Source organism: Mangifera indica, chromosome 18 (genome assembly GCF_011075055.1).
Source record: "Mangifera indica cultivar Alphonso chromosome 18, CATAS_Mindica_2.1, whole genome shotgun sequence".
In the NCBI taxonomy this organism is placed as follows: domain Eukaryota; kingdom Viridiplantae; phylum Streptophyta; class Magnoliopsida; order Sapindales; family Anacardiaceae; genus Mangifera; species Mangifera indica.
The window spans coordinates 11,525,258-11,552,300 of NC_058154.1; the positions used below are offsets into that span (position 1 = coordinate 11,525,258).

The 27,043-nt window shown below is 34.6% G+C and overlaps 6 protein-coding genes across 10 annotated transcripts; 2 read left to right on the forward strand and 4 right to left on the reverse strand.

Moving 5' to 3' along the window:
- Positions 1-1,421: 1,421 nt before the first annotated feature.
- On the reverse strand, positions 1,422-5,295 carry LOC123201563 (probable serine/threonine-protein kinase PBL23). The gene is made up of 5 exons (XM_044617123.1): positions 4,706-5,295; positions 3,092-3,267; positions 2,815-3,004; positions 2,336-2,727; positions 1,422-1,836 (listed from the first exon to the last, which is right to left on the reverse strand). The coding sequence occupies exons 1-5, from the start codon at positions 4,824-4,826 to the stop codon at positions 1,627-1,629; spliced, it is 1,089 nt and encodes a 362-aa protein (XP_044473058.1). The 5' UTR covers positions 4,827-5,295; the 3' UTR covers positions 1,422-1,626.
- A 2,297-nt stretch (positions 5,296-7,592) lies between these two features.
- Positions 7,593-10,903, forward strand: LOC123201473 (receptor-like protein EIX1). 4 transcript variants are annotated; one of them, XM_044616995.1, is made up of 2 exons: positions 7,593-8,917; positions 9,635-10,903. In XM_044616995.1, exons 1-2 carry the CDS (start codon positions 7,815-7,817, stop codon positions 10,005-10,007), a joined length of 1,476 nt encoding a protein of 491 aa, XP_044472930.1. In that variant the 5' UTR covers positions 7,593-7,814; the 3' UTR covers positions 10,008-10,903. The 4 variants fall into 4 exon arrangements, with proteins under 4 accessions (XP_044472930.1, XP_044472928.1, XP_044472926.1 ...); XM_044616993.1 differs by having other exon boundaries at positions 7,593-8,139; positions 8,212-10,903; XM_044616991.1 differs by having other exon boundaries at positions 7,593-7,765; positions 7,869-10,903.
- Positions 10,904-12,980: 2,077 nt separating this feature from the next.
- LOC123201725 (receptor-like protein EIX2) lies at positions 12,981-13,685 on the reverse strand. The gene has a single exon (XM_044617287.1). It carries the CDS (start codon positions 13,683-13,685, stop codon positions 12,981-12,983), a length of 705 nt encoding a protein of 234 aa, XP_044473222.1.
- A 1,354-nt stretch (positions 13,686-15,039) lies between these two features.
- LOC123201841 (receptor-like protein EIX1) lies at positions 15,040-18,095 on the reverse strand. Its single transcript, XM_044617407.1, has one exon. It carries the CDS (start codon positions 18,083-18,085, stop codon positions 16,169-16,171), a length of 1,917 nt encoding a protein of 638 aa, XP_044473342.1. The 5' UTR covers positions 18,086-18,095; the 3' UTR covers positions 15,040-16,168.
- Positions 15,188-16,048, reverse strand: LOC123201727 (receptor-like protein EIX2). The gene has a single exon (XM_044617288.1). It carries the CDS (start codon positions 16,046-16,048, stop codon positions 15,188-15,190), a length of 861 nt encoding a protein of 286 aa, XP_044473223.1.
- A 4,825-nt stretch (positions 18,096-22,920) lies between the features above and the next one.
- Positions 22,921-26,156, forward strand: LOC123201650 (receptor-like protein EIX2). Of its 2 annotated transcripts, XM_044617243.1 has the most exons (3): positions 22,924-23,278; positions 23,963-24,059; positions 24,408-26,156. In XM_044617243.1, exons 1-3 carry the CDS (start codon positions 22,954-22,956, stop codon positions 26,011-26,013), a joined length of 2,028 nt encoding a protein of 675 aa, XP_044473178.1. In that variant the 5' UTR covers positions 22,924-22,953; the 3' UTR covers positions 26,014-26,156. The 2 variants fall into 2 exon arrangements, with proteins under 2 accessions (XP_044473177.1, XP_044473178.1); XM_044617242.1 differs by having other exon boundaries at positions 22,921-23,278; positions 23,963-26,156.
- Positions 26,157-27,043: the final 887 nt, after the last annotated feature.

Genomic DNA, 27,043 nt, shown 5'->3' on the forward strand with positions numbered 1-27,043 from the left:
TTAACTAAACCTTTAAAAGAAGCTTCCATCCAAGCTCTTTCAACTGTGCATTCTTTGATATTTCCAACAAGGCACACATGGCAACATCAGCAGCACTACCCTGTGGAAATTAATGAAGATATATGAGAAGGGAGAAAGTGTGAGAGAGAGGGGAACTTAAGCTGAGGATAGAAAGACAGAACCTGCACTGGTGTACTAATAGCAGCCCGTTTAATATGATTTCTTTGTGGACGAGTAATAGATAAAAATGATGGGAACTTGCGAGCCCGTCCTAGCAATCCATTGATATGGGTTTCATTTATGCAACGTTTTGCCATTCGAGCACTTCTATTTTATCACTATACCAGAGATTAACTGTTTCCTGTGCTTCCAAAATAGAAGCCTGAGCAAAAAGATGGCCGCCATCATGTCCTTGGATCAACTTATTCAATTCAAATCAGGAAGAGACACCGATGTGGGTTTAACAGACAAGCATACCTTCCATTCCCTCGCAAGGCCCAATGGAGTTATTCCATATGCAATGGAATAGTTAAGCATTTTAACTGAATGAGCCGTTTTGAAGGTTTTAAGGGGGGCAAAAAAGTTGAAAAGAAGGGGTTCTGACGGTGGGGGTTTAAGAGAGTGCGGTGACAACGTCAATTTGCGAGCCTGAAGCTGAGTAGCGGACGAAACAGAGTGTGGCCATCATCAAGTGAACGAAAAAGAGTTGAAACATGAGGGAAGCTTAGCTGAATAAGACACTTCACTGTTTTTGCGGTGATGTCTTTATCACCAGTTCCCCCTAAACCCATCCAGGCCTGAACCAGCCCAAGTAAAAAATGGGGACTTTTCTCAGGCTCAAAGTATTTGCCTACCTCTGATGTTTTGTTGTGGCTGAGTTGTGGATGGGGGAAATTCCCATTGACAACTAAGGGTGCTTTGAGCTGGACCGAGTTCAAGTAGATGATGCTTTAGCTCAGCTTGTATGGGTTTAGTGTTGTAGACACAAGCTCGAGATTGATAAACCAAGAGCAAAATGACATCGTCTTGAATTAATCCAAACAAAATGGATTTATTTACATTTGTGCTCTTCTTGTGAGCCTATTAAGTCAATCACTCCCATGACTTAAGCCCAAGCTCAATAGCATTGCATATTTATGACTTGATTTGAAACATAGCCTTGGACTGTTCATTTTGAGTTTGAATAAGCTGCGTTAACAATCACTCGACCCAAATTTCTTAGCTTAAAACTAATATGATTAGTTTTTTTTTTTTGTCGTTTGAATTATTGAATTATATGATTTAATAAATTTTTTACTTGTCTAGTCCAAACACTAAACATTAGACATATTAGACATTTTAACACAGACAATAAGTTTTTTAGATTCTATGTCAAATAGTTACAATTGGATTCTGATTATTCATAATCTAATAGCCATAAATTGTAAGGAACATGCGAGAATTGATTATCACATATCCATAATCATAATCCAATAATCATAAGCTGTCTTGCAGAAACATACCATGCGCAAACATGAATCAACCCATGAAACAGTACTCAGTTCCATGCTCAAAACGCAATTTCTTTTTTTTTTTTTCCTTCAATGGCTACCCCTCCATACCATTATTATCAGGCCTACCGCTTTCTTACGTACTCCCGTCCCCCTCATTTTTGTTTGCTAAAAACTCTAGAGCAATTACCACATCACCCATCAATGGTCGCATATCTGCTTCTTCCTGGAGACACATGGCTGCCACTGCAAGCGCTTGGGCTAGACCCTTTTGAGGGTACTTTTCTTCTAGCAATGGATCTGCTATAATTGAAAACTTCTTTCTGTCTTTTAACAATGGTGCTGCCTGCAAAATTAAAGATGATTATTATAACTTTAACTTACTATTAAGGCTAGGCTAGCAAGAATTTTCTAACATCTGGTCCAATAGCCTATCCACTGTTAAAATATTGTTTATTTTGGACTCATAGTTCATCACAGTTTTTCTTTTGAACTTTGCAAACCAAAATGCCTCTTGACAGTTTAAGGAACTCACAAACTATTTAAATAGACTTACTTTAGTGTCTTCAAGCGATATGAGATGCACATATAAACACAACATCTCTCTCGTGTTTTGTCTAACGGTGTCACATCATTTGAAGAGAGATGTTGAGTTTATATATGTATCCCATATCGCTTAGGGATGCTAAGGTAAGATTGGTTAAATAGTTTGTGAATTTCTAAAATTATTAATCTGTGTTTTGGGTTGCATTATGTATCCAAAGTGGATAATATTTTGACGGTGAGTTAGTTTGACCAAGGATGTTATGCATTTTATTTGGAACAACGGAGGTTTTTGAACATACCCAAGTGACTAAATTCTGTTCTTCTGTTGGTCTTGAATTGTCAATGACTCTCCTTCCTGTGATTATCTCTAAAAATACGACTCCGAAGCTGTAAACATCGGATTTGGTTGTCAGTTGTCCTGTTGAGGCATACTCAGGTGCACAATATCCATAGGTGCCCATTACTCTAGTGGAGACATGAGTTTTATCCCCAGTTGGACCGAGCTTTGCAAGGCCAAAATCTGAGAGTTTTGGATTGAAGTCCATATCCAGCAGAACATTTGATGCTTTAAAATCGCGGTATATTACCGGGGGATTGGCTGTTTCGTGCAAATATTCAAGCCCTCTTGCTGCACCTTCAGCAATTTTCATCCTGGTTGCCCAATCTAAAGGTTTTCTGCCTGGCTGTAAGTCTGTTAAACAATGTTCACCAATCAGAAATTGAGCTCAATGCAGTATATTTATAAACAAGCCAATATGAAGTGAATTTTCGGATATACCAAGAAGGTGGTCCTCCAGGGAGCCACCAGCCATGTACTCATAAACTAGAATTCTCTGATCACCATCAGCACAGTAGCCAACCAGACTGACAAGGTTTTGATGGCTAAGTAGGCTTAACATCAAAACTTCTACTAGAAATTCTCTGTTTCCCTGAAATCCATTCCTGTCAAGTTGCTTAACAGCAATTTCCTGAGAGCCATGAACAGCACAACACATAGAATTACCAGGCAAGAAAAGATTAATCAAAGCAGACTAAGAGATGGATTGCAATATTACTTGATCTTCAAGATTCCCTCTGTATACCCTCCCAAAGCCTCCTTCTCCCAGCAGATTGTCGGGGTTGAAGTTGTTAGTCGCTTCACATAGCTCTCGATAGGAAAGGATATTCACAGAAATGTTCCCTTTACCTAATTTGTTTAATTCTTCATTGATGTATCTGTGCCTGCTGCTTTCTGCATAGCAAACAAGTTCAAATTTATTGGACAATAAGTGGCCTCAACAATACTGCACATATAGACCAATCTGTGCTCATATATCCTCTATAAAATGACAGAAGAAATTCAAACAAACTAAATATGCATTCATGAATCCTGAAGATGACAAAAGGACTAAATTGATATATGATGAGGATAGTGATTTTTATGGATTTATGGGGTTTTTGAAAGAGAAATAAATGGTTGAAGCTCCAGTAGACCCAGTAAATCATTATGAAAACTTGAGACTTCTTCAGAAAGACAAGAAATGACTCTAGTCTGAAATTAAAGAAACACTTTAATGACCAAATATGCTGCTAGGCTGCAAAGTATGTACTGCCCAACAAAATTCAGTCATTCGGGGCCTCTAAATTGGCAATGTAGTAATAATCTAATTCAAGCAATACTTGTTCCAAATTTATTTAGTAGTTTTTAATTTTTTGAGTTAATGTTTTGTTGTATAATAGTAGCCCTAATTCAAGAAGCAAGGATTTCGACAAGTGAATTTTCAAGGAAATCAGTAGTAGTGGATGGATTAGGTTGATACACTCAAATAAATGCAGCAGTTAGAACTTAGTTTGCTTATTAGTCCATTTGAATATAACAGGTATGATCTGTCGACCGGAGCAACCTACTATAGTGTGTGTATGGCTTGTGGAGATGCGACCAATCAGTATACATTGTTAGTTAGGGTTTGTATATAAAAGTTTATGTACACGAGAGAGTGAGTGCACATAATAAAGAGAGTTAAGATTAAGAGTTCAGGTAGAGGGAGTAGAAATAATCTCTTCGTTTTGTAATTTTTTATGTAAAGACTTGTGTTCCTATGTTGAGTATTTGTACGTTTTTGTTGATTGTCTTTTTTGAGTTTCCTAACAATTCTAATATGAAAACAAGCCGATTGTTTTGACATAAGAATGATGTCACAATGACATCAACACTTTTTTTTCTTTTTTCAAAGAACAACTATTCTAAGCTTTGAAAAACCATCCAGAACAGTCATGCATATAGAACCTTGAACCTCAATTTCAAGCTTAAACAAGAAAGGTGATAGGAATTACAAATTTCCAGCAATTCACCTAAACACAGTTAAGATTTTAGAAAATGTAAACCATTTGTTGTCCAAGAAAATAAAACAATAAAACTATGTGTACCCAGTTTTGAATAGTTAACTGAGTAACGGGATTATATATCATTATGTGATTAGATATTACTTTATTAGATAATATAATATCCAATTAAATACTCAACACTAGATACATAACCTTGCTCAAGACAAAATGCCTTCCATTATATTAGGTTTCATATGTGACTATGAAATTAAATTATAACACCAATAGTGGAAGACATAGAACTAAATAACAAATAAACAGTGAACAAGAACATTTCTTCATCAAATTTTCCGTAGAAGATTTACCAGTTTTAAAGGAGATGTTAGCAAATGAGCCTGGAAAATTTTTGGGGTCCTTGCTGCTCCTTTTTAGTGATAAGTTGGCTTCTCTTGTATCTGGCATGCAACATGAAAAGCAGGACATCATAATCCTTCATCCACTTTCTTCAATCCCACCACCACCCCAGGATTCAAGAAACATCAAAATGAATCTTGAATATACAGGCCTAGAACCATGCAAAAAGTACTGCAAGTTTCATCAATTCTCGTCAAATTAATTCAATTTGTTCGTAAACCGCAGCATTGGTAGCTTTCCCCAGAAGAACAAACTTTTTTTTCTCTTTTGCTTGCTCAGGAAAAAACGGAGAACTTATTCCTCTAATGAATCTATTCTTCAATCTCTCTACAAAATTGAAAAAAGGGACTCCGTCAACTTCTGCTAAATTTAGAAGCTGACAGGTGTTTGCCTTTGTTTCTATATATGCCTATATATCTTCTCTTATTGTCTCTTAATCTTGCCAGGTCAACCATGCCAGAATATCCATTGAATCCTGGAATTTATTCATTGGTTTGTTACGCATGCTTTAATGGGAGAATTTGTAACAATTATAACAAAATTTTTAGAAGAAACCACTATCTTCATCTGGAAAACTTTACATAAACTGGTACAGCAGATAACTTAGCATAAATAGCCACTTACTGTCCTTATCTTTATTGGAATAGCGAACACATGGGAACCGCTAAATTAATCAAACTAACTGGATTATCTATAAGATAAACCAATTTCATAGCAAACAAATCTTGGAAAACTAATATTGGTATTCTGGATTTTCCAAGTCTAAATGGGATTTGCCAGGATATGTTGTTTTAAGGGGGGATAAATAAAAGGGCATGCACAAGCATAATCAATCAATATATGCAACACTATTCATTTGATAAATATTAGAGTTGGATACGAATTGAGCTAGCTTGGATTGGTTTGATGTTATGTTAAATTCAAGCTGTAGCTTCAGTTGAATTGTAAGATTTATTTTGTATAGATGGAATAAATAAATCAATCATAAATTTGTAGGATTTACACGTAGAGTATCAAAATACAAAATTAAATATTTTAGTACCTAAAATGCTATACAATTTAAATCTGTAAAACTTTCGATATTAGCTCTTGACATGACTACTCTTCTGTGCTAGAAACTTTCTTAAATGAGAACTTTCAATGGCATGGATTCGGAGTAGGACCTAGCCAACATATAGTATAAAAATTTAAATTTCCATTAAAGGTCTAATAAACTTTAAAACCTACATTAATGTTGTCCTTTCATATCATAACTTTTAAGTGTATTGAATTTATATTTATTGATCACTTAATCTCATCTATAAATTGTTATTGGATTATTCAATTACATAATTTTATTAAAACCAAAATCATAATTAATGTTAACCTATGTCAGTAAATTTCTAAAATGAATCCCTTTTTGATAATACTATTCATTTTGTGGGTGACGCAATTTATTTTGATGACAACCATCGAAATCTCCAACTAGTTTGAATTGGTCATTATGGATTTAAGTTGAGTTCGAACTAAACCATGTTTAGACTAGGCTTATCTTGAATTAAAGGTTAAGTGTCTATTTTGTTGATGATGACTGAAATGAGTTTGAATTTTGATTACGCTGACAAAAGTAAAACAAAAACAAAGAAAGAGATTCAAAAGGCAACGTGAAGGGGCCGCCAATATGTTAATTGAGTAAAGTCATAAGTGGTGCTCTTTCAAGTTGTGAGTTGTGATGTTATTACCAATTTTTTACGCAATTTCATAGATGAGATACACTATTTCTTGACAACAATAAAACTATGAGCACAAACAATAATGTGTTACCATGTGATTGACAACTTTCAATGGGATGTTTTTGGAGTGGGACCTAACCAATATATAGTATAAAAGTTGACCCTCCCATAAAAGGTTCAATAAACCTTAAGCCTACGCTAATCTTGTTTACCCAGATTATAACTTTTTATGTGTATTAGACTTATATTTATTGATTATTTAAACTCATTTATAAACTGTCATTGGACTATTCAAACATTTAATTTAATTAAACCAAAATCATAATTAATGTTAACTCACATCAGTAAATTTCTAACATGAATTCCTTTTTTATAACACTATTCATTTTATTGATGATACTATTTATCTTAATGACAACCATCAAAGTTTCTAACTAGTTTGAATTGGTTATTATGAACTCAAGTTGAGTTCGAACCAACCCATGTTCAAGCTAAACTCAGCGTGAATCCAACGTTAAGTATCCATTTTGTTGATGATGACTTAGATGAGTTTGGATTTAGTGATGTTGACAAAAGTAAAACAATAACAAAGAAAGACACTCAAAAGGCAACGTAAAGGGGCCGCTAATATAGACGTAATTGACTCAAGTCATAAGTGGTGCTCTTTCAAGTTGTGAGTTGTGATGTTGTTACCAATCTTTTACGTAATTCCATAGTTAAGATACATTATTTCTTGATTGTAATAAAACTATGTGTATAATTTTATACACAAATAATGATGTGTTATCATGTGATTAGATATTGTTTTATGTCTAATTTTAAACTATTTAATTATATAGTGATAAGTCTATTATACAAATAGCACTAATATTCTTGTTTGTGGCATATTCTCAAACGAAATAGCAATATGAGGGACTGAACTTACATAGATTAAGAAGTACCTTATGAACCCAATTATCGGATTCATGATTCAAAACCATTTTGCCCGTTTGTTTCCTTTGTATGGGATTTAACGCTTCAATAATATGAGTTAAATGATATGTGCGAAATTGAAGTTGAAAGGGAAGGATGAAGTTAGAAAATCAGGGCTATAAATATTGTCTTACTTGGTGTTAATGGTGTATGTAACAGGTTATATACAATGAAACGTACAGAAAGTCTCTGAAAAGAGAACTTTTTGAAGCTGGGTTCTGACCCACCAAAAGACTTTGACAAAGAAAGTTGAGACGTGCAAGTATTCATTCACATTGAGCGTATTTTTTTGGTCAGGAGAAGAATCCTATAAATACCATGCTGCCGATAAGACTCTCATGCCCATTTCCTTCTTCTAATTTCACTCTGAAACTGCATGTCATTAATGAAACCAACCAAGACTAATATTGTTGCTGTTCTTTTCCTGCAGTTATTTGCCATATCAACCATCAGTATTAGCTTTTGCAGTGGAAGCTCTAATGTCCGCTGCACCCAACGTGAGAAACAAGCACTCTTAAGGTTCAAGCAAGACCTCAATATTGGCAATAGCCTGCGGATAGCTTCTTGGAATGGTGATGGAGATTGCTGTACATGGGCTGGCGTTGCCTGTGACAACTTTACAGGCCATGTCCATAAACTCAACCTTCGAAATCCTTACGATGACTCTCTATCGTATGCTTTTATGTGGTCGATGTTGGTTGGTAAGTTCAACACTTTGCTTGATTTGAAGCATTTGAGCTACTTGGACTTGAGTGGTAACTATTTTGAAGCAGTTCAGTTTCCAGCATTTCTGGGTTCAATGAGGAAATTGAAATACCTTAACCTCAGTCTCTGTGGATTCGTGGGAATGATTCCTCATCAACTTGGAAATCTCTCTCATTTGCAATATCTCGACCTTCGTCCTTACTATCCCAGCAACTTATATGTTGAAAATTCTTTGTGGTTATCCAGTCTTTCTTTGCTGAAGCACCTTGACATGAGTGGGGTGGACCTCAGCAAAGCCTCTGACTTGCTGCCCGTGATAAACACACTTCCATTTTTAGAAGTTTTACAATTGTCATATTGTCAACTTCATCATTTTCCTCCACTACCTACTGTAAATTTTTCTTCCCTCACCAAGCTTGATCTTTCCTACAACCTATTTGATAATTCCTTGATTCCTAGTTGGGTTTTTCGTCTTAGTCATTTAATGTACCTGGATCTATATTACAGCAATATTCAAGGTCCAATTCCTGATGGACTTCAAAACCTCACTTCTCTTAGATATCTTGCTTTGTCTCACAATCATTTGAATTCATCAATACCCAACTGGCTGTACAAATTCATTCATCTTGAGTACCTTTGTCTTTACAACAATAGTTTGGTAGGTGTGATATCTGAAGATATAGGGAACATGACTTCCATCAATTGGCTTGATCTCTCACTCAATGGACTTAAAGGGAAAATTCCCAAATCAATGGGAAGACTATGCAACCTGAGGTCTGTTTTTCTATCATGTATTGAATTAAATCAAGATGTATCAGAAGTTTTAGATATTTTCTCAGGATGTGTTGCAGATAGACTAGAGAATGTTTATTTATTAAGTAGTCAACTGTCTGGTCTTTTGTCTAATCAACTTGGGCAGTTTAAAAGCTTAGTCAATCTACAATTAAGTGTGAACCTGATTTCGGGTCCTATTCCAGCGTCTTTAGGGGAACTCTCAGCCTTGAGGTCTTTAGATCTTTCATTCAACAAACTGAATGGATCTCTTTCTGAAATTCACTTTGCAAACCTCACAGGACTTTATCTTTTTTATGTATGTGGAAACTCTCTGATGTTGAATGTAAGTCCTAGCTGGGTTCCTCCTTTTCAACTTCAAGAGTTAGGACTAAGATCTTGTCATGTGGGTTCTCAGATTCCTTTGTGGGTTTTTTCCCAGAAGAGTTTGATCTATCTGGATATTTCCAATTCTGGAATTTCATCCACAATTCCCAGTAGGTTTTGGGAATCATTTCCCACGCTTGTTTATTTTAATCTCTCTCACAACCAAATCTATGGAGCGATGCCGAATTTAACAGAAGCTTTTGAACTTGAGTTATTCGATTTGAGCTCGAATAACTTGTTGGGGCCATTGCCTCTTATTTTCCCCCATATGAATGCACTTGATCTTTCTGACAATGCTTTTTCAGGATCCATTTTTCATTTTGTATGCTACAGGATGAATGAGACAAAGGGAATGAAGATTCTTAACCTCAAGAACAATCAGTTATTCGGAGAATTACCTGATTGTTGGATGAATTGGAAAAATCTGTTGGTCTTGAATTTAGGTAGCAATAGTTTTCATGGTAACTTTCCAAACTCGTTGGGAATGTTAAGTTCCCTTCAGTCATTGCATCTTCGCAGAAATAGTCTCTCTGGAGGAATTCCTGCATCCCTGAAGAATTCTAGAGACTTGAATTCCCTTGATATTGGTGAAAATAAGTTTTCCGGAAATGTTCCAATGTGGATTGGAGAAACGTTTACAAAATTGATGATTCTCAACCTCCGAATAATTTTGATGGGTTCTTACCAGCAGAACTTTGCCATTTGATGTCTTTACAGATCTGAGATCTTGCTGATAACAATTTCTTCGGGAATGTACCAAGATGTATCAATAACTTCACAGCCATGGTCACAGTGGACTATTCTGGAGACAACTGCATTCAATACTTATCGAGCTCTCCTTATCCAGGATCCTATCGTGGTTTTACAATAAATTATCGTGAAGATGCATTGCTTGTGATGAAAGGGAAAGCATTTCAATATGACTCAATTCTTAACCTGGTAAGAATCATAGATCTTTCCCATAACAAATTATCGGGAGAGATTCTAATGGAAGTGACCAATCTTACTGCGCTGCAATCACTGAATCTGTCACACAATCATCTTAGTGGAAAAATTCCTGAGAATATCGGAGCAATGAGTTCATTGGAGTGCATTGATTTCTCGTTAAATCAACTGTTTGGTGAAATCCAACAAAGCATTTCAAGGTTGACATACTTAAATCACCTGAACTTTTCCGATAACAACTTAGTCGGGAGCATTCCTTTGGGCACTCAGTTACAAGGATTCGATGCATCCTGTTTCACTGGAAACAAACTTTGCGGACCTCCACTTTGGAAGAGCTGCACTGCAACTGGTCCAATACCTACAGATTCTAAGAATGCAGGAGGAGAAGATGTTAACAAGTATGAAGTTCAGTGGTTCTATGTAAGCATGCCGCTCGGATTCGTTGTGGGTTTCTGGAGTGTAATAGGACCTCTTCTTATAAACAAAAGATGGAGGTACATGTATTGTAATTTCTTGGATTGTCTTGGGGATAAGTTTTTATGTGTTGTAAGAAAATGTCACTAGCTTTTTAATTTTGAAGTTCTGGTATTTTATGTCATTTCATAAACAAGATGAAGTATTGTAATAAGCAAAGTTTATTAACATGTTTTCTGTGTACCTGAGCAGATTACTTAAGCAGCAAAGTTTGTTAATGCATGATTGATTACATGATGACATAGTTTTATTGATTAGAACATATTCTAACATAGGTTACCATATATTTAGAGTATATATGTTAGAGTATATTCTAACATTTCCTTAAGCTCAAATAATCAGAATAAAATCATGTGCCATGTTTCATATGGGTCCTTGAAAAAATGGAACCGGAACTAGAACCGGTTCTTACATGAAGAAGTTTAAGGGGAACGGAACCGGAACAACATTAAGATAGAAGATTTTTTTAACTTTGCTGTGGGTTTGACTTGACTTCAGGTTTCACTAGCAGAGTAAGATCATTTGTTAACAATTATCATACAATTTTTCTTATTATTAATTCGATGAGGTTACTCTTATATTTGCTATAAGCTTTAGGGTTGTGCAATATTCGGTTTAAATAGTAAAATCAGACTAAAATATTTAAAAATTATAATTTAGTTTATAAAATATTTTGGTTTGATTGTTGATAAATTTTTGAAAAATAGTTTTTAATTTTGGGTTGCAATTTGGGCCATTTTCAAATCGAATTAAACCGTAAACCGTATTTAAAAAAAAAAAATATATATATATATACCGTATTTAATATATATATATATATATAAAACACTATTTAAAAGAATTTTTCCATAAGCAATTAGGTATACAACTTTTTTTATATATTTATATTATTTTTTTTTATGCATATTGTACAAATATTTCATATTCATTTTACATATTTATATTATGTTCAAGAAAAAGATAATTCAATTACTTTTATTAAATAATATATATTTAGAATTAAATGATTTTAATTGCTTCAAACGATAATCTAAACTATGTTTTTTTACTTTGTTTTGGTTTGGAAATTTTCCAAATCACGCATTTTTTTCTCAATTTCGTTTGAAAAACCTTTCAAACCGCACCAAATTGGATCATACACACCCCAAATAAGCTCTGTTATAAAATTTTCTGTTTTACAAATTTTAACCTTTTCTTTTTATTATTTGCAATATGTATAGCTGATATCATGTAGACATCACCAATTCAATCAGTTGATCAAACTGGTTGGATTGGTGAAGACCTAGACCAGCCTTTTAATTGGGTCAACGCTAATTTAAGTTTTACATGCCCAACTCAGATGGAAATAAATGCATTACACCCTTTGTATGTAAATTAGACAAAGTAAAAAAGAGTGTACAATCTCAAATGTTCACACTACAGTTATCATTCAGAAACAAGCTCCCAACAGTCAAAGACAAAAAAAAAAAAAAAAAGAAAGAAAAAAGTCTAGTAACATTTTCTTACAACACTGCCCAGTTTGTCCTGGAGGCAATTCAGGAATTGGAAATACATGCACCTCCATCTCCTGTTGAAGAATAGAGGTCCTATAAAACTCCAGAATCCCACCACAAATCCAAGAGCCATCCTTCAATAAAACCAGTTAACTTCACCTTCATTACCATCTTTTTCTCCTCTCTGGTGATTGCTGGATGTTGGATTACTCACGGTACAATTATTAGAAGGGGAGGACCACAAAGTTCATTGCCAGTTGAGGAATGTGGCTTAAAGGTGTTAAGGAGAATTTAGTCATTATGGAGTTTGTTATGGTCTGTAATGTAATTTGAAGCTAAAGGGCGTATATTAAGGTTGAGTGCTTGACTTGAACAGATTCAGTCGGCTCCCTTTGCTCTGCTCTGCTCTTTGCGATTAGGGTTCTGTTATTGTTCTTGTGATTTTAGTTGAACCAAGGAGAAATCTTCTGGTTTTCTCCGGTTGTATAAGTGTCTTGAGTCCTGATGAAGGCTTGGTAGAAGGCATTGTTTCACGGTGTGTTATAGTCGTGTGAGGTGTAGATCAGAGGGTATTGTGTAAATTGTAATCGCTTATGTTCCATAGTGGATTCGATTAAAAGACTTGTCTCTGCCTTGGATGTAGGGTTTCAAATCGAAACTTGAACCAAGTATTTCTTGTGTTTCTTCTTTGTTGATTTCTTGTGTTGTTTTATCTTATTTGACTGTTCGCTAATCTCACTAATCTTGTATAAACATTCTTAATAAACCTAATTCAAATTAACACCAGTAAAACAAGATGCATTAAAACCTTGTAGTTGAGTGCTTAAAGGAATCTTTCCAGAAATTCTGTTGTTGGATAAGTTAAAGACACTCAGAAACGTCAGATTTGAAATGCTTTGTGGGATTTCATCAAAAAGTTGATTTCCAGAAAAATCAATGGACTCTAAAAATATCATAGCACCAATGTTCTTTGGAATTCTGCTAGTAAAAGAATTGTGAGACAGAATCAATGATTGCAATGCTAAAAAATCCACCACTTCCATATGAATCTCTCCAAAGAAGTTATTTTTTGAAAGATCTATAATTCTTCCAAAATTTAGAATTGTATTATATTCAGCCATTGCACCTTTATTCACAAGTACTGCATCCTCTAGATTTGCTGAATAAAAATCTGCACCAGACCAATTATCTATATCCTGTTCCATTTCACTCACTCTCATCATTACATTGAAGTTATTGATACACCTTGGAATGTTTCCAAATAAATTGTTATCAGTCAAATCTAAAATTTGTAGAGAAATGAGATGACAAAGTTCCTTTAGTAAAAGACTGTGAAACTTATTTGATTGAAGGATGAGGATCATTATTCTTGAAAATCTTTCTCCTATCCACACAGGGCTATTTCCAGTAAACTCTTTTTCACTGAGATCAAGTTTAACTATCTCTGTACAATTCTGAAGTGACAAAGGCATTTCCCTTAAAAAGTTGTTTTTGTGAAGGCTTAATCTATTGTTCCCCTGAATTTAGGACTTTTAAGAGTTGCCAGTTCATCCAACAATCAAGCAATTTCCCTGATATGAAGTTGTTTCTGAGGATCAGTATTTCCATCAAACTTTCCCATTCATGTCATTAAACAAATGAGCAAAATTTGATCCTAAAAAGGCATTGCAGGAAACATCAAGTACATACATATTTACGGGTCTGTGAGGTAGAGGACCTGATAAATTTTTTGAATTCAGGTTGAGTAAACTAAGTTGAGTTGACTTGATTAAATTTGGAATCTTGCCATAGAATTCGTTGTGTGAGAGATTTGAAAATGGTAATGGAAATTTGAACAAATACTGTGGAATAGTGTCAACAATGCTTGAGTTGAATAGATCAAGGTAAAACAAAGTCCCTTGCGAACAAAACCAAGATGGAAAATGAGGCCCTAAATGACAAGAGGGTAATGCAAAGTCAAAATTTAGATGGAGGAACCCACTGAGGAGGGAATTTTAAATTTAGTGAATTTCCAAATGCATCAAATCTTATAAGTCCTGTGAAATTGTTAGTAAATTTCAGAAAGAGTTCCGTTGAATTGGTTATAAGAAAGATATAGAGTTTCTAAGGATGAAAGTTCTCCTAAAGACCTTGTAATAGGACCTGAAATTGAGTTGTAAGCAAGAAGAAGAAATTTTAAATTTTTGAACCGTCCAAGTTTGTTAGTTATCGGACCAAAAAGATGGGTACCCACCAAGTTTATTAATGTATGATTGATCACATAATGAGACATCATTTGTGCATCCAATTATATACTTAAAAGTGCATTAACATAGTTTGATTAGAATATATTCTAATGTAGGTTACCATATATTTAAAGTGTATATGTTAGAATATATTCTAACATCCATTTAAACTCAGATAATCATAATAAAACTTGTGCCAAGTTTCAGATGGGTTCTTGGAAAAACCTGCATAACATCTTAGATAAAGAAGTTTATGGAGAATGATCCGACACGGCACTAAGAAAGGAAGATTGTTTTAATTTGTTGTTGGTTTGGCCTGTCTTCAGCTTTCACTAGCAGAGTAAGATCATTTGTTAACAATAATCATTCAGTTTTTCTTATTATTAATTCCATGAGGTTACTCATATATCTGCTATAACCTCTGTTCTAAATATTTCTGTTTTACAAATTTTAACCATTTCTTTTTATTATTTACAATGTGTATTGCTGATATCATATTGACATCACCAATTAGATCAGCTGATCAAACTGGTTGGATTGGTCGAGACCCAGACTAGCTCTTTAATCAAGTCAATACAAATTTAAGGTTTGCATGCCCAACTCAGACCCAAAAAAAAGCTTCACACCTTTTAAAATTTAAATTAGACAAGTAAACATGATTGCATGATCTCAAATGTTCACAATACTGCTCTAATTAAGATACAAGCTCCAAACATTATTCAAAGATTTGGAGAAAAAAAGGTAAGGATCTAGTAACATTTCCTTACAACACTACCCAGTTTGTCGTGGAGGTGATTCAGGAATTGGAAATACGTGCACCTCCATCTCCTGTTGAAGAAAAGAGGTCCTAGAAAACTCCAGAATCCCACAACAACTCCAAGAGCCATACTAACATAAAACCAGTCTACTTCATCTTCATTACCATCTTTTTCTCTGTTTTGATTGCTGGAAGTTGGAACACTTGTGGTACAATCATTAGGAAGGGGAGGACCACAAAGTTCATTGCCAGTAAAACAAGATGCATTAAAGCCTTGTAGTTGAGTGCTTAAAGGAATCTTTCCAGAAAGTTTGTTGTTGGATAAGTTTAAGACACTCAAAAATGTCAGCTTTGAAATGCTTTGTGGGATTTCACCAGAAAGTTGATTTCCAGAAAAATCAATGGATTCTAAAAAACTCATAGCACCAATGTTCTCTGGAATTCTGCCGGTAAAAGAATTGTGTGACAGATTCAATGACTGCAATGTTAAAAGATTTGTCACTTCCATAGGAATCTCTCCAGAGAAGCCATTTTTTGAAAGATCTATACTTCTTACGAACTTCAAAATTGTATTATATTCAGCCATTTCACCTTTATTCACAAGTAATGCGTTCTCCACATAAGGTGAATAAAAATCTGCATCAGACGTGTACACTATATCAGCATCCATTCCACTTTCTCTCATCATGACATTGAAGTTCCCTATACACCTTGGTATGTTTCCATATAAATTATTGTCAGCCAAATCTAAGATTCGTATAGAAGTGAGATGGCAAAGTTCCCTTGGTAAAAGGCCCTGAAACTTATTTGATCGAAGAATGAGAATCTTTATTCTTGAAAATCTTTCTCCCATCCATATAGGGACATTTCCAAAAAACTCATTTTCACCAAGATCAACTTTAACTATCTCTGTACAATTCTGAAGTGAGAAAGGTATTTCCCTAAAAAGGTTATTTTTGCGAAGGTTTAATGACTAAAGAGAAGTTAAAGTCTTTATAGAAGGTGGAAGGTTTCCAGTAAATCTATTGTTCTCTAAATTTAATACCTTTAACTGTTGCCAATTCATCCAACAATCAGATAATTCCCCAGAAAAATAGTTTTTACTGAGGATGAGTACTTGCATCAAACTTTTTGATTCATTCATCTCATTACACAGTTGATGGAAAATTGACCCTGAAAAGGCATTGTTGGAAAGATCGAGGACATAAATATTTATGGGTATGTGAGGTAAAAGACCTGACAAATTATTTGAATTCAAGTCAATTAAATCAAGTTGAGTTGACTGGATTAAATTTGGAATCTCCCCATAGAATTTGTTGTGTGAGAGATTTAAAAATGTTAATGGAAATTTAAACAAATATTGTGGAATAGTGTCAAAAATACTTGAGTTAGAAATATCAAGGTAAAACAAACTCTTTTGTGAACGAAGCCAAGATGGAAAATGAGGCCCTAAATGACAAGAAGCTAATCCTAAAAATAGAAGTTTAAATGGAGGAACCCAATGAGGAAGGAATGTTAACATTAGTGAACTTCCAGTTGCTTCTATTCCTATCAGTCTTGTGAGGTTGTTGAAGTGGATTTCAGAAAGAGTTTCATTGAATTGGTTATACGAAAGATATAGAACTTCTAAGGAAGAAAGTTCTCCTAAAGACCTTGGAACAGGACCTGAAATTGAGTTTTCATATAGATAAAGAAATTTTAAATTTTTAAACCTTCCAAGTTGCTTGGTCAATGGACCAAAAAGTTGAGTGTGCCCCAAGTTCAAAGACTCCAAAACTTCTGCAACACATTTAGAGAAAATATTCAAGACTTGAGATATTTCTTGATTCAATATGATGCGTTCGAGAGAGAGTGATCTCAAGTTGCAAAGTCTTCCAAATGATACTGGCATTCCTCCTTCAAAATTGTTTAGCGAGAGATCAAGTACTTTGATCGAAGACAGATTTCCAAGTCCATCCATCAAGCCTTGCAAGCTATTGTTTGAAAGGAAAAGTTCCTCAAGATTTCTGAGTCTGTACAACCAACTGGGCATCGAAGAATTGAAATAATTTTCAGATAAATCAAGATATCTAATGGAAGTCAAGTTTTGAAGTTCATCAGGGATTTGACCTTCAAAGTGATTTTGGCTTAGATCAAGGGAGGCAAGAGATGAAAAGTTTGCAATAGGTTGGGGAGGAATGTGGTGAAGTTTACAGGATGACAACTTTAGCTTGACCAAAGAAGGGAGAGTGTGTATCACTTGCAGCGATTCAGAGGAATTGCTAAGATCCACACCATCCAAGTCAAGGTGTTTCAACAAAGAAAGACGAGATAACCACCACAAACTCTTCACTTCTAATAAGCCACCGAGGCCAAGATACTGTAAATTAGAGAGATTCCCAAGTTGGGGAGGAATCATACCCTGGAATGAATTTACAGAGAGATTGAGGTATCTTAAATTCTGCATAGATCCAAGAAATCCAGGAATCTCAAATTCTTCAAAATTGTTATTGCTCAAGTCCAAGGAACGCAAAAACTTCAAATCAAGCAAAGAGAGATTTATCTTACCGTAAAACTTTGACCTCTCACGAGCTTCCTCTTCAACTGGAGATACAAATTCTTTCTCTGGAAGAGTTCTAAGGTTGAGCTCAAGCACATGGCCCGTCAAGTTGTCACAGACAATACCAGACCATGTACAACAATCTTCTTGACCAGAATTCCAAGAGACAAGCCGATTTGCAGGATCAACCAGATCTTGCTTGAACCTTAAAAGTGCTAGTCTTTCGCTTTGGAGACAACCAACAGAAGAGCTTCCTTCGCAGAAGCTAATACCAATGGTGGCTATGGTAATGAAAACAAAGGCAACGACTATTCTCATCGTTTGCTTAATTTGTTTTAAGGAAATGTGCATACCAAAACACTATCAATATGGTTTGATATTTATACAGGTTTTTGGTAACTTAACGTATGAACCACAACTAGTAGGAAAACTCCATGAAGTTTATTAGCGTAGTAATATTTCAATGAAATTTAATCCCGCGCTCTCGTTGTCTGTTGAATGTGTCTCGAACAGTCAAAGGGGTAGAAAGGTCTTTTTAGCTTCTGTGATTAGCTAGAAGTTTTGTGAATTAAACAGGGACAGTATGGTCATTGCTGGAGTTCTTTAACCTAGCCATAGAGCCTTCATATTCTCCTTTTTGAAAAAGTGTCAATGAAAACCGAAGGGTGAAAAATTCTCTCTCTTGTTTTTCCTTGAGTCCAGTGGAGTTCTCTCTCTCACGGTGGTGCTTGGGTTGTCATCGGTGAAGTTCAGTCAGTCAAGTTTGGTCATTCGGTGAGAATATTCTAATTACTTTTGTTAAGTGTATTTTCGGGTTATGTTAATATTACATTAATTTTGTAATTTTGGATGATCTGTTGTACTCTGATTGTACTTGGACTTTGATATAATAGATTGATTAGAGAAATATCTCTACCTTGGATGTAGGATTTCATTTACGAAATTCGAACCAAGTAAAACTCATGTATTTTGCTCCATTTATTCTATATCTTACTGTTGTTTGTAAAATGGGTAATTTTCTTGGGCCAAAATCATAACATTGTCAAACAATTACAAGAAAAAATAAGTGAAGGTTTTGACTTCCAAGCTAATTGACATTGCTATCAGTACGTAACAACTTGGAAAAGATGCAAATACTTATCTTATAGTCTTAGTAGGCCCCATTATCAGAGCAGACTCCAAGTCAATTAGAAGAGGACAATAAAATCTTACTTTGAATTTCCTCACTTTCTTTTAAGATTTCATAGAATATTTTCTTGGTTTGAAAAATTGCAAATAATTTCCGGGAATCTTCAAGTACTTGTAATTTAGCAGGAAACATTAACAGAGTGGACTCCAAGTCAATTATAAGAGGACTGCTGTAAATATTATAAAAACCTTGAAAGATTTGAATGAATAAAATTGAGATACACGGCAGAAGAAGAGAAACAGCAAGGAGTTAAGATCTACAGTAATAGGAAAAGGGAAAAAGTTATGGGAACCATTCGAATTCGAACAAATACTAGGAAAGCTGCATGAAGTTTCAATGCAGCAAGATTTTCAAAGATATTTAATTTTGTGCTCTAATTATCAGTTAATTGCAAGGAAAAATAAGTGAAGGTTTTGACTTCCAAGTCGATTGACATTGCTATCAGTACCTAACACATGATCAATAGTATCTAATTACACAATTTTGAAAAGATGCAAATACTTTTAGTTTTAGCAGGCCCCATTAACAGAGTAAACTCCAAGTTAATTAAAAGAGGGCAAGAAAGTATTTGCATGTAATTGGTCAGATCGAACTAGTCGGTCGAACTAGTTTGACTAGGACTCGATGTTTAGATCATTAAGGATGAAAATGCTCTTATTGTAAGTGATTGGTCAGAGATACCATGGAGTGGATAAATTTATGTTTAATGTTTTTCAATAAATGTATTTAATATTTAACTGTACATAATTTTATTTATGCCATTGATCTCATGGGTTTAGAGTATTATTTTTATCAATACAAATATATCATTTAATTCTAATTTCAGACCTAACATACCTTTGAAATTTTTTGTTCAAACATATTTATGATCAAGGGTGGGCCTATGTAACTTATCTTTTTTTTTTTTTGAGTGGGCCTAAATAATTTTCCTGGAAAATTTTCAAATTATAATTAATGTTAGCCCACGTTAATAAATTTCTAACATAAATCTCTTTTTGATAGTACTATTTATTCCATACGTGATACTATTTATCTTAATGACATCTATTGAAATTTGTAACTAGTTTGAATTGGATATTATAGACTTAAATTGAGTTTGAACCAACTCATGTTTAGACTAGACCCGATGTGAATCCAATGTTAATTGTCTATTTTGTTGGTGATGACTGAGATGAGTTTGAATTTACTTATGTTGACAAAAGTAAAACAAATACAAAGAAAGAGACTCAAAAGGCAACGTGAAAGGGCCGCTAAATGACTCAAGTCATAAGTGGTGCTCTTTCAATTTGTGACTTCATGTTGTTACCAATTTTTCACGGTATTCTATAGTTGAGAAGAGATACACTATGTCTTGGCAGTTGCATATTTTCAAAACGAAATATAGACTGATGATAAGTACCTTATAAACCCAATTATCGGATTCATAATTGAAAACCATTTTGCCCATTTGTTTCCTTTGTATAGGATTTAACCATTTAATAATATGAGTTAAATGATATATGTGAAATCGAAATTGAGAAGGAAGGATGAAGTTAGAAAATCAGGGCTATAAATATGTCTGTCTTTGCATTAACTGGTACAGCAGATAACTTAGCATAAATAACTACTTACTATCCTCATCTTTATTGGAAAAGCAAACATATGGGAACCGCTAAATTAATCAAACCAACTGGATTATCTATAGAAGATAAACCATTTTCATAGCAAAAAAATCCTGGAAAACTAATATTGGTATTCTGGATTTTCCAAGTCTAAATGGGATTTGGTAGGATTTGTTGTTTTAAGGGGGATAAATAAAAGGGCATGGATAAGTATAACCAAACAATATATGCAACACTATTCATTTGATGAATATTAGGGTTGAGCTAGCTTGGATTGGTTTGATGTTCTGCTAAATTCAAGCTGTAGCTTCAATTCGATAGACTGACTTGAATTGGAAGGTTTATTTTGTATAAACAGAATAAATAAATCAATTATAAATTTGCAAGATTTATACATAGAGTATAAAATACAAAATTAAATATTTTAGAACCTAGAATGCCATGCAATTTAAATCTATAAAACTGTTAATATTAACTCTCGACGTGATTGAGTCTGTGCTAGAAATTTCCTTGAATAAGAACTTTCAATGGGATGGTTTTAGAGTGAGACCTAGCCAATAAATAGTATAAAAATTGACACTCCCATCAAAGGTTTAATAAATTTTAAAGCCCATATTAATATTATCCTCCTATAGTATAACCTTTAAGTGTATTAAGTTTATATTTATTGATCATTCAAACCCATTTATAAATTGTTATTAGATTATTCAATTATCTAGTTTTATTAAAACCAAAATCATAATTAATGTTAGCTTATATCAGTAAATTTCTAACATGAATCCCTCTTTGATAATACTATTCATCTTGTGGGTGACACAATTTATCTTGAGGACAGCCATCAAAATCTCCAACTAGTTTAAATTGGTCATTACGGATTCAAACTGAGTTTAAACCAACCCATGTTTAGACTACACTTGGCTTGAATCCAACAATAATTGTCTATATTGTTGATGATGATTGAGATGAGTTTGGATTTTGATGAGGATGACAAAAGTAAAACAAAGAAAAGGAAAGAGACTCAAAAGGCAACGTGAAGGGGCTGCTAGTATAGACGTTAATTGACTAAAGTAATTAGTGGTGCCTTTTCAAGTTGAGAGCTGTGATGTTGTTACCAATTTTTTATGCAATTCTAGAGTTGAGATACAGTGTTTTTTGATAGAAATAAAACTATATACACAAATAACGATATGTCACTATGTGATTGATAGCTTTTAATGGGATAGTTTCGAAGTAGGACTTAGCCAATATATAGTATACAAATTGACTCTCCTATCAAAGGTTCAATAAACCTTAATGTCAAAGGTCCATCAAGATTATAACCTTTTAAGTGTATTATAATTATTCTTATTGATCATTCAAACTTAATTATAAACTGTCATTAGACTATTCAATCACATGTTTTATTAAACCAAAATTATAATTAATGTTAGCCTAGATCAATAAATTTCTAATATGAATCCTTTTTTGATGATATTATTTATCCTATCAATAACACTATTTAACTTAATTACAACCATTGAAATCCCCAACTAGTTTGAATTAGTTATTATGGACTCAAGTTGAGTTCGAACCAACCCCTGTTTAGAGTAGACTTGGCGTGAATCCAAAATTAACTGTCTATTTTGTTGATGATGACTGAGATGAGTTTGGATTTACTCATGTTAACAAAAGTAAAGCAAAGACAAGGAAAGACACTCAAAAGGCAAAGTGAAGGGGCCGCTAATATAGATGTTAATTGACTCAAGCTATTAGTGGTTCTCTTTCAGGTTGTGAGTTGTGATGTTGTTACCAATCTTTTACGCAATTCCACAGTTGAGATACATTATTTCTTGGCAGCAGAAAGACTATTTGCATAAACAACGATCATGCGATTAAATGTTGTTTTATGTCTAATTTTAAACTATCCAATCAACTCATGATAAGCCATTGTTTGTGCAAATAACACTAATCTTCTTAAGAGGGGCATATTTTCAAAATGAAATAGCAATATGAGGGACTGAACTTACATAGATTAAGAAGCACCTTATGAACCCAACTATCGGATTCATAATTCAAAACCATTTTGCCCATTTGTTTCCTTTATATAGGATATAACCCTTCAATAATGAATTAAACGATATATGTGAAACTGAAGTTGAGAAGGAAGGATGAAGTCAGAAAATCAGGGCTATAAATATTGTCTTACTTGGTGCTTATGGTGTATGTTACAGGTTATATACAATGAAACGTATAAAAAGTCTCTGAAAATAGAACTTTTTCAAGCTGGGTTCTGACCCACCAAAAGACTTTGAGAAAGAAAGTTGAGACACGCGCAAGTATTCATTCACATTCACCGTATTTTTTTGGTCAGGAAAGGAATCCTATAAATACCATGCCACTGATAAGACTCTCATGCACATTTCCTTCTTATAATTTCAATCTAAAACTACATGTCATTAATGAAACCAACCATGACTAATATTGCTGGTGTTCTTTTCCTGCAGTTGTTTGCCATATCAACCATCAGTATTAGCTTTTGCAGAGGAAGCTCTACTGTTTGCTGCATCGAAAGCGAGAAACAAGCACTCTTAAGGTTCAAGCAAGACCTCAATAGTAGCAATAGCCTGCGACTAGCTTCTTGGAATGCTGATGGAGATTGCTGCACATGGGCTGGCGTTTCCTGTGACAACTTGACAGGCCATGTTCATAAACTCGACCTTCGAAATCCTTACGATGACTATGTATCATACGCTTTTATGTGGTCTATGTTGGTTGGTAAGTTGAACCCTTCTTTGCTTGATTTGAAGCATTTGAACTACTTGGACTTGAGTGGTAACTATTTTGAAGCAGTTCAGATTCCAGGATTTCTTGGTTCTATGAGGAAATTGAAATACCTTGACCTTAGTTTCTGCGGATTTGTAGGAATGATTCCTCACCAACTTGGAAATCTCTCTCAATTGCAATATCTTAATCTTCGTCCTTACAATCCCAGCAACTTATATGTTGAAAATTCTTTGTGGCTATCCAGTCTTTCTTTGCTGAAGCACCTTGACTTGAGTTGGGTGGACCTCAGCAAAGCCTCTGACTTGCTGCCTGTGATAAACACACTTCCATTTTTAGAAGTTTTACAATTGGTATGTTGTCGACTTCATCATTTTCCTGCACTACCTACCGTAAATTTTTCCTCCCTCACCAGCCTTGATCTTTGCTGCAACCTATTTGATAATTCTTTGATTCCTAGTTGGGTTTTTGGTCTTAGTCATTTAATGTATCTGGATCTATATTACAACAATATTCAAGGTCCCATTCCTGAAGGATTTCAAAACCTGACTTCTCTTAGATATCTTGATTTGTCTTACAATCGTTTGAATTCTTCAATACCCAACTGGCTGTACAAATTCATTCATCTTGACTACCTTTCTCTTCACAATAATAGTTTGGTAGGTGTGATACCTGCAGATATAGGAAACATGACTTCCGTCAAATGGCTTGACCTCTCACTCAATGGACTTAAAGGGAAAATTCCCAGATCAATGGGAAGACTATGCAGCCTGAGGTCTGTTCTTCTATCATACATTGAATTAAATCAAGATGTATCAGAAGTTTTAGATATTTTCTCAGGATGTGTTGCAGATAGACTAGAAGATGTTTATATAATTAGTAGTCAACTTTCTGGTCTTTTGTCTGATCAACTTGGGCAATTTAAAAACTTAGTCAATCTACATCTAAGAGACAACAAGATTTCAGGTCCTATTCCAGTGTCTTTAGGGGGACTCTCAGCGTTGAGGTCTTTAGATCTTTCTTTCAACAAATTGAATGGATCTCATTCTGAAATTAACTTTGCAAACCTCACAGAGCTTTCTCTCTTTTTTGTATGTGGAAACTCTCTGGTGTTGAATGTTAGTCCCAACTGGGTTCCTCCTTTTCAACTTGAAGCGTTGGCATTGGGATCTTGTCACTTGGGTTCTCAGATTCCATTGTGGGTTTTTTCCCAGAAGAGTTTGATCTATCTGGATATCTCCAATTCTGGAATTATATCTACAATTCCCAGTGGGTTCTGGAAATCATTTCCCAGACTTACTTATTTTAATCTTTCTCACAACCAAATCTATGGAGAGGTGCCAAATTTAACGGAAGCGATTCAACTTGAGTTATTTGATTTGAGCTCAAATAACTTAACAGGGTCGTTGCCTCTTATTTCCACCACTATGAATGCACTTGACCTTTCTGACAATGCTTTTTCAGGATCCATTTTCCATTTTGTGTGCTTCAGGATGAATGAGACAAAGGGAATGGAGATCCTTAACCTCAGGAACAATCTGTTATTTGGAGAATTACCTGATTGTTGGATGAATTGGAAAAATCTGTTGGCCTTGAATTTAGGTAGCAATAGTTTTCATGGCAACTTTCCAAACTCAGTGGGAATGTTAAGTTACCTTCAGTCGTTGCATCTTCGCAGAAATGGTCTCTCTGGGGAAATTCCTGCATCACTGAAAAATTGCAGAGGGTTAATTTCCCTTGATATTGGTGAAAATAAGTTTTCTGGACATGTACCAAGGTGGATTGGAGAAAGATTTTCAAAACTGATGATTCTCAACCTCCGTTCGAATAATTTTGATGGGTTCTTACCGGCAGAACTTTGCCATCTGATTTCTTTACAGATCTTAGATCTTGCTGATAACAATTTCATCGGAAATGTACCAAGATGTATCAATAACTTCACAGCCATGGTCACAGTGGACTATTGTGGAGGCAACCGCATTCAATACTTATCGGGCATTCCTTATCCAGTGTCCTTTCGTGGTTTTGCACCAAATTATATTGACCGTGATTTGCTTCCTTATCCAGTATCCTTTCGTGGTTTTGTAATAAATTATCTTGAAGATGAATTGCTTGTGATGAAAGGAAAAGCAGTTCAATATGACATCATTCTTAACCTGGTGAGAATCATAGATCTTTCCCATAACAATTTGTCAGGAGAGATTCCAATGGAAGTAACCAATCTTGCTGCACTACAATCACTGAATCTGTCATACAATCGCATTAGTGGAAGAATTCCTGAGAATATTGGAGCAATGAGTTCATTGGAGTGCATTGATTTCTCCCTAAATCAACTTTCTGGTGAAATCCCACAAAGCATATCAAGGTTGACGTATTTGAATCACTTGAACTTATCCAACAACAACTTACATGGAAGTATTCCTTTGAGCACTCAGTTACAGGGATTCGACGCATCCTGTTTCACTGGTAATGAACTTTGCGGATCTCCACTTCCTCAAAGGTGCACTGCAACTGGCCCAATACCCGCAGATTCTAAGAATGCAGAAGGAGAAGATCTTAACAAGCATGAAGTTCAATGGTTCTATGTAAGCTTGCCACTTGGATTTGTTGTGGGTTTCTGGTGTGTAATAGGACCTCTTCTTGTGAACAGAAGATGGAGGTATATGTATTGTAATTTCTTGGATTGTTTTGGGGATAAGTTTGTTAGTGTTGTAAGAAGATGTTACTAGATTTTTAATTTTTGAAGTTCTGGTATTTTATGTCATTTCATAAACAAGATGAAGTATTGTAATAAGCAAAGTTTATTAACATGTTTTCTGTGTACTTGAGTAGAAAAGTTTTTTAATACATGATTGATCACATGATGACATAACTTCTGTGTATCCAATTGTATGTTAAAAAGTGTGTTAATATAATTTTATTGATTTATAATATATTATATCATAGGTTACCATATATTTAGAGTATATATGTTAGAATATATTCCAACATTTCAACTCAAATAATCAGAATATAACCATGTGCCAAGTTTCACATGGGTCCTTGGAAAAATCTGCATAACATCTTAGATGAAGAAGTTTATGGGGAACAGAACCCGGATAACATTAAGAACGAAGATTTTTTTACTTTGCTTTGGGTTTGACTTGTCTTCAGGTTTCACTAACAGAGTAAGATCATTCGTTAATAATTATCATTCAAGTTTTTTGATAATTGATTCCATGAGGTTACCCTTATATGTGCTATAACCTCTGTTCTATATATTTTTGTTTTACCAATATTGACCTTTTCTTTTTATTGTTTACAAGGTGTATTGCTGATATCATGTTGTCATCACCAATTCGATCATCTGATCGAACCAGCTGGATTGGTCAAGACCAAGACCAGGCTTTAATCAGGTCAATGCAAATTCAAGATTCGCAAGCCCAACTGGGATGAAAATAAATGCATCACGCCTTTTTGTCTGTAAATTAGACAAAGTGAACATGGGAGGCAATTCAGGAATTGGAAATACATGCACCTCCATCTCCTGTTGAAGAACAGAGGTCCTATAAAACTCCAGAATCTCACCACAAATCCAAGAGCCATACTTACATAAAACCAGTCAACTTCACCTTCATTGCCATTTTTTTCTCCTTTGTGCTGATTGCTGGATGATGGAATACTCACGGTACAATTATTAGGAAGGGGAGGACCACAAAGTTCATTGCCTGTAAAACAAGATGCATTAAAGCCTTGTAGTTGAGTGCTTAAAGGAATCTT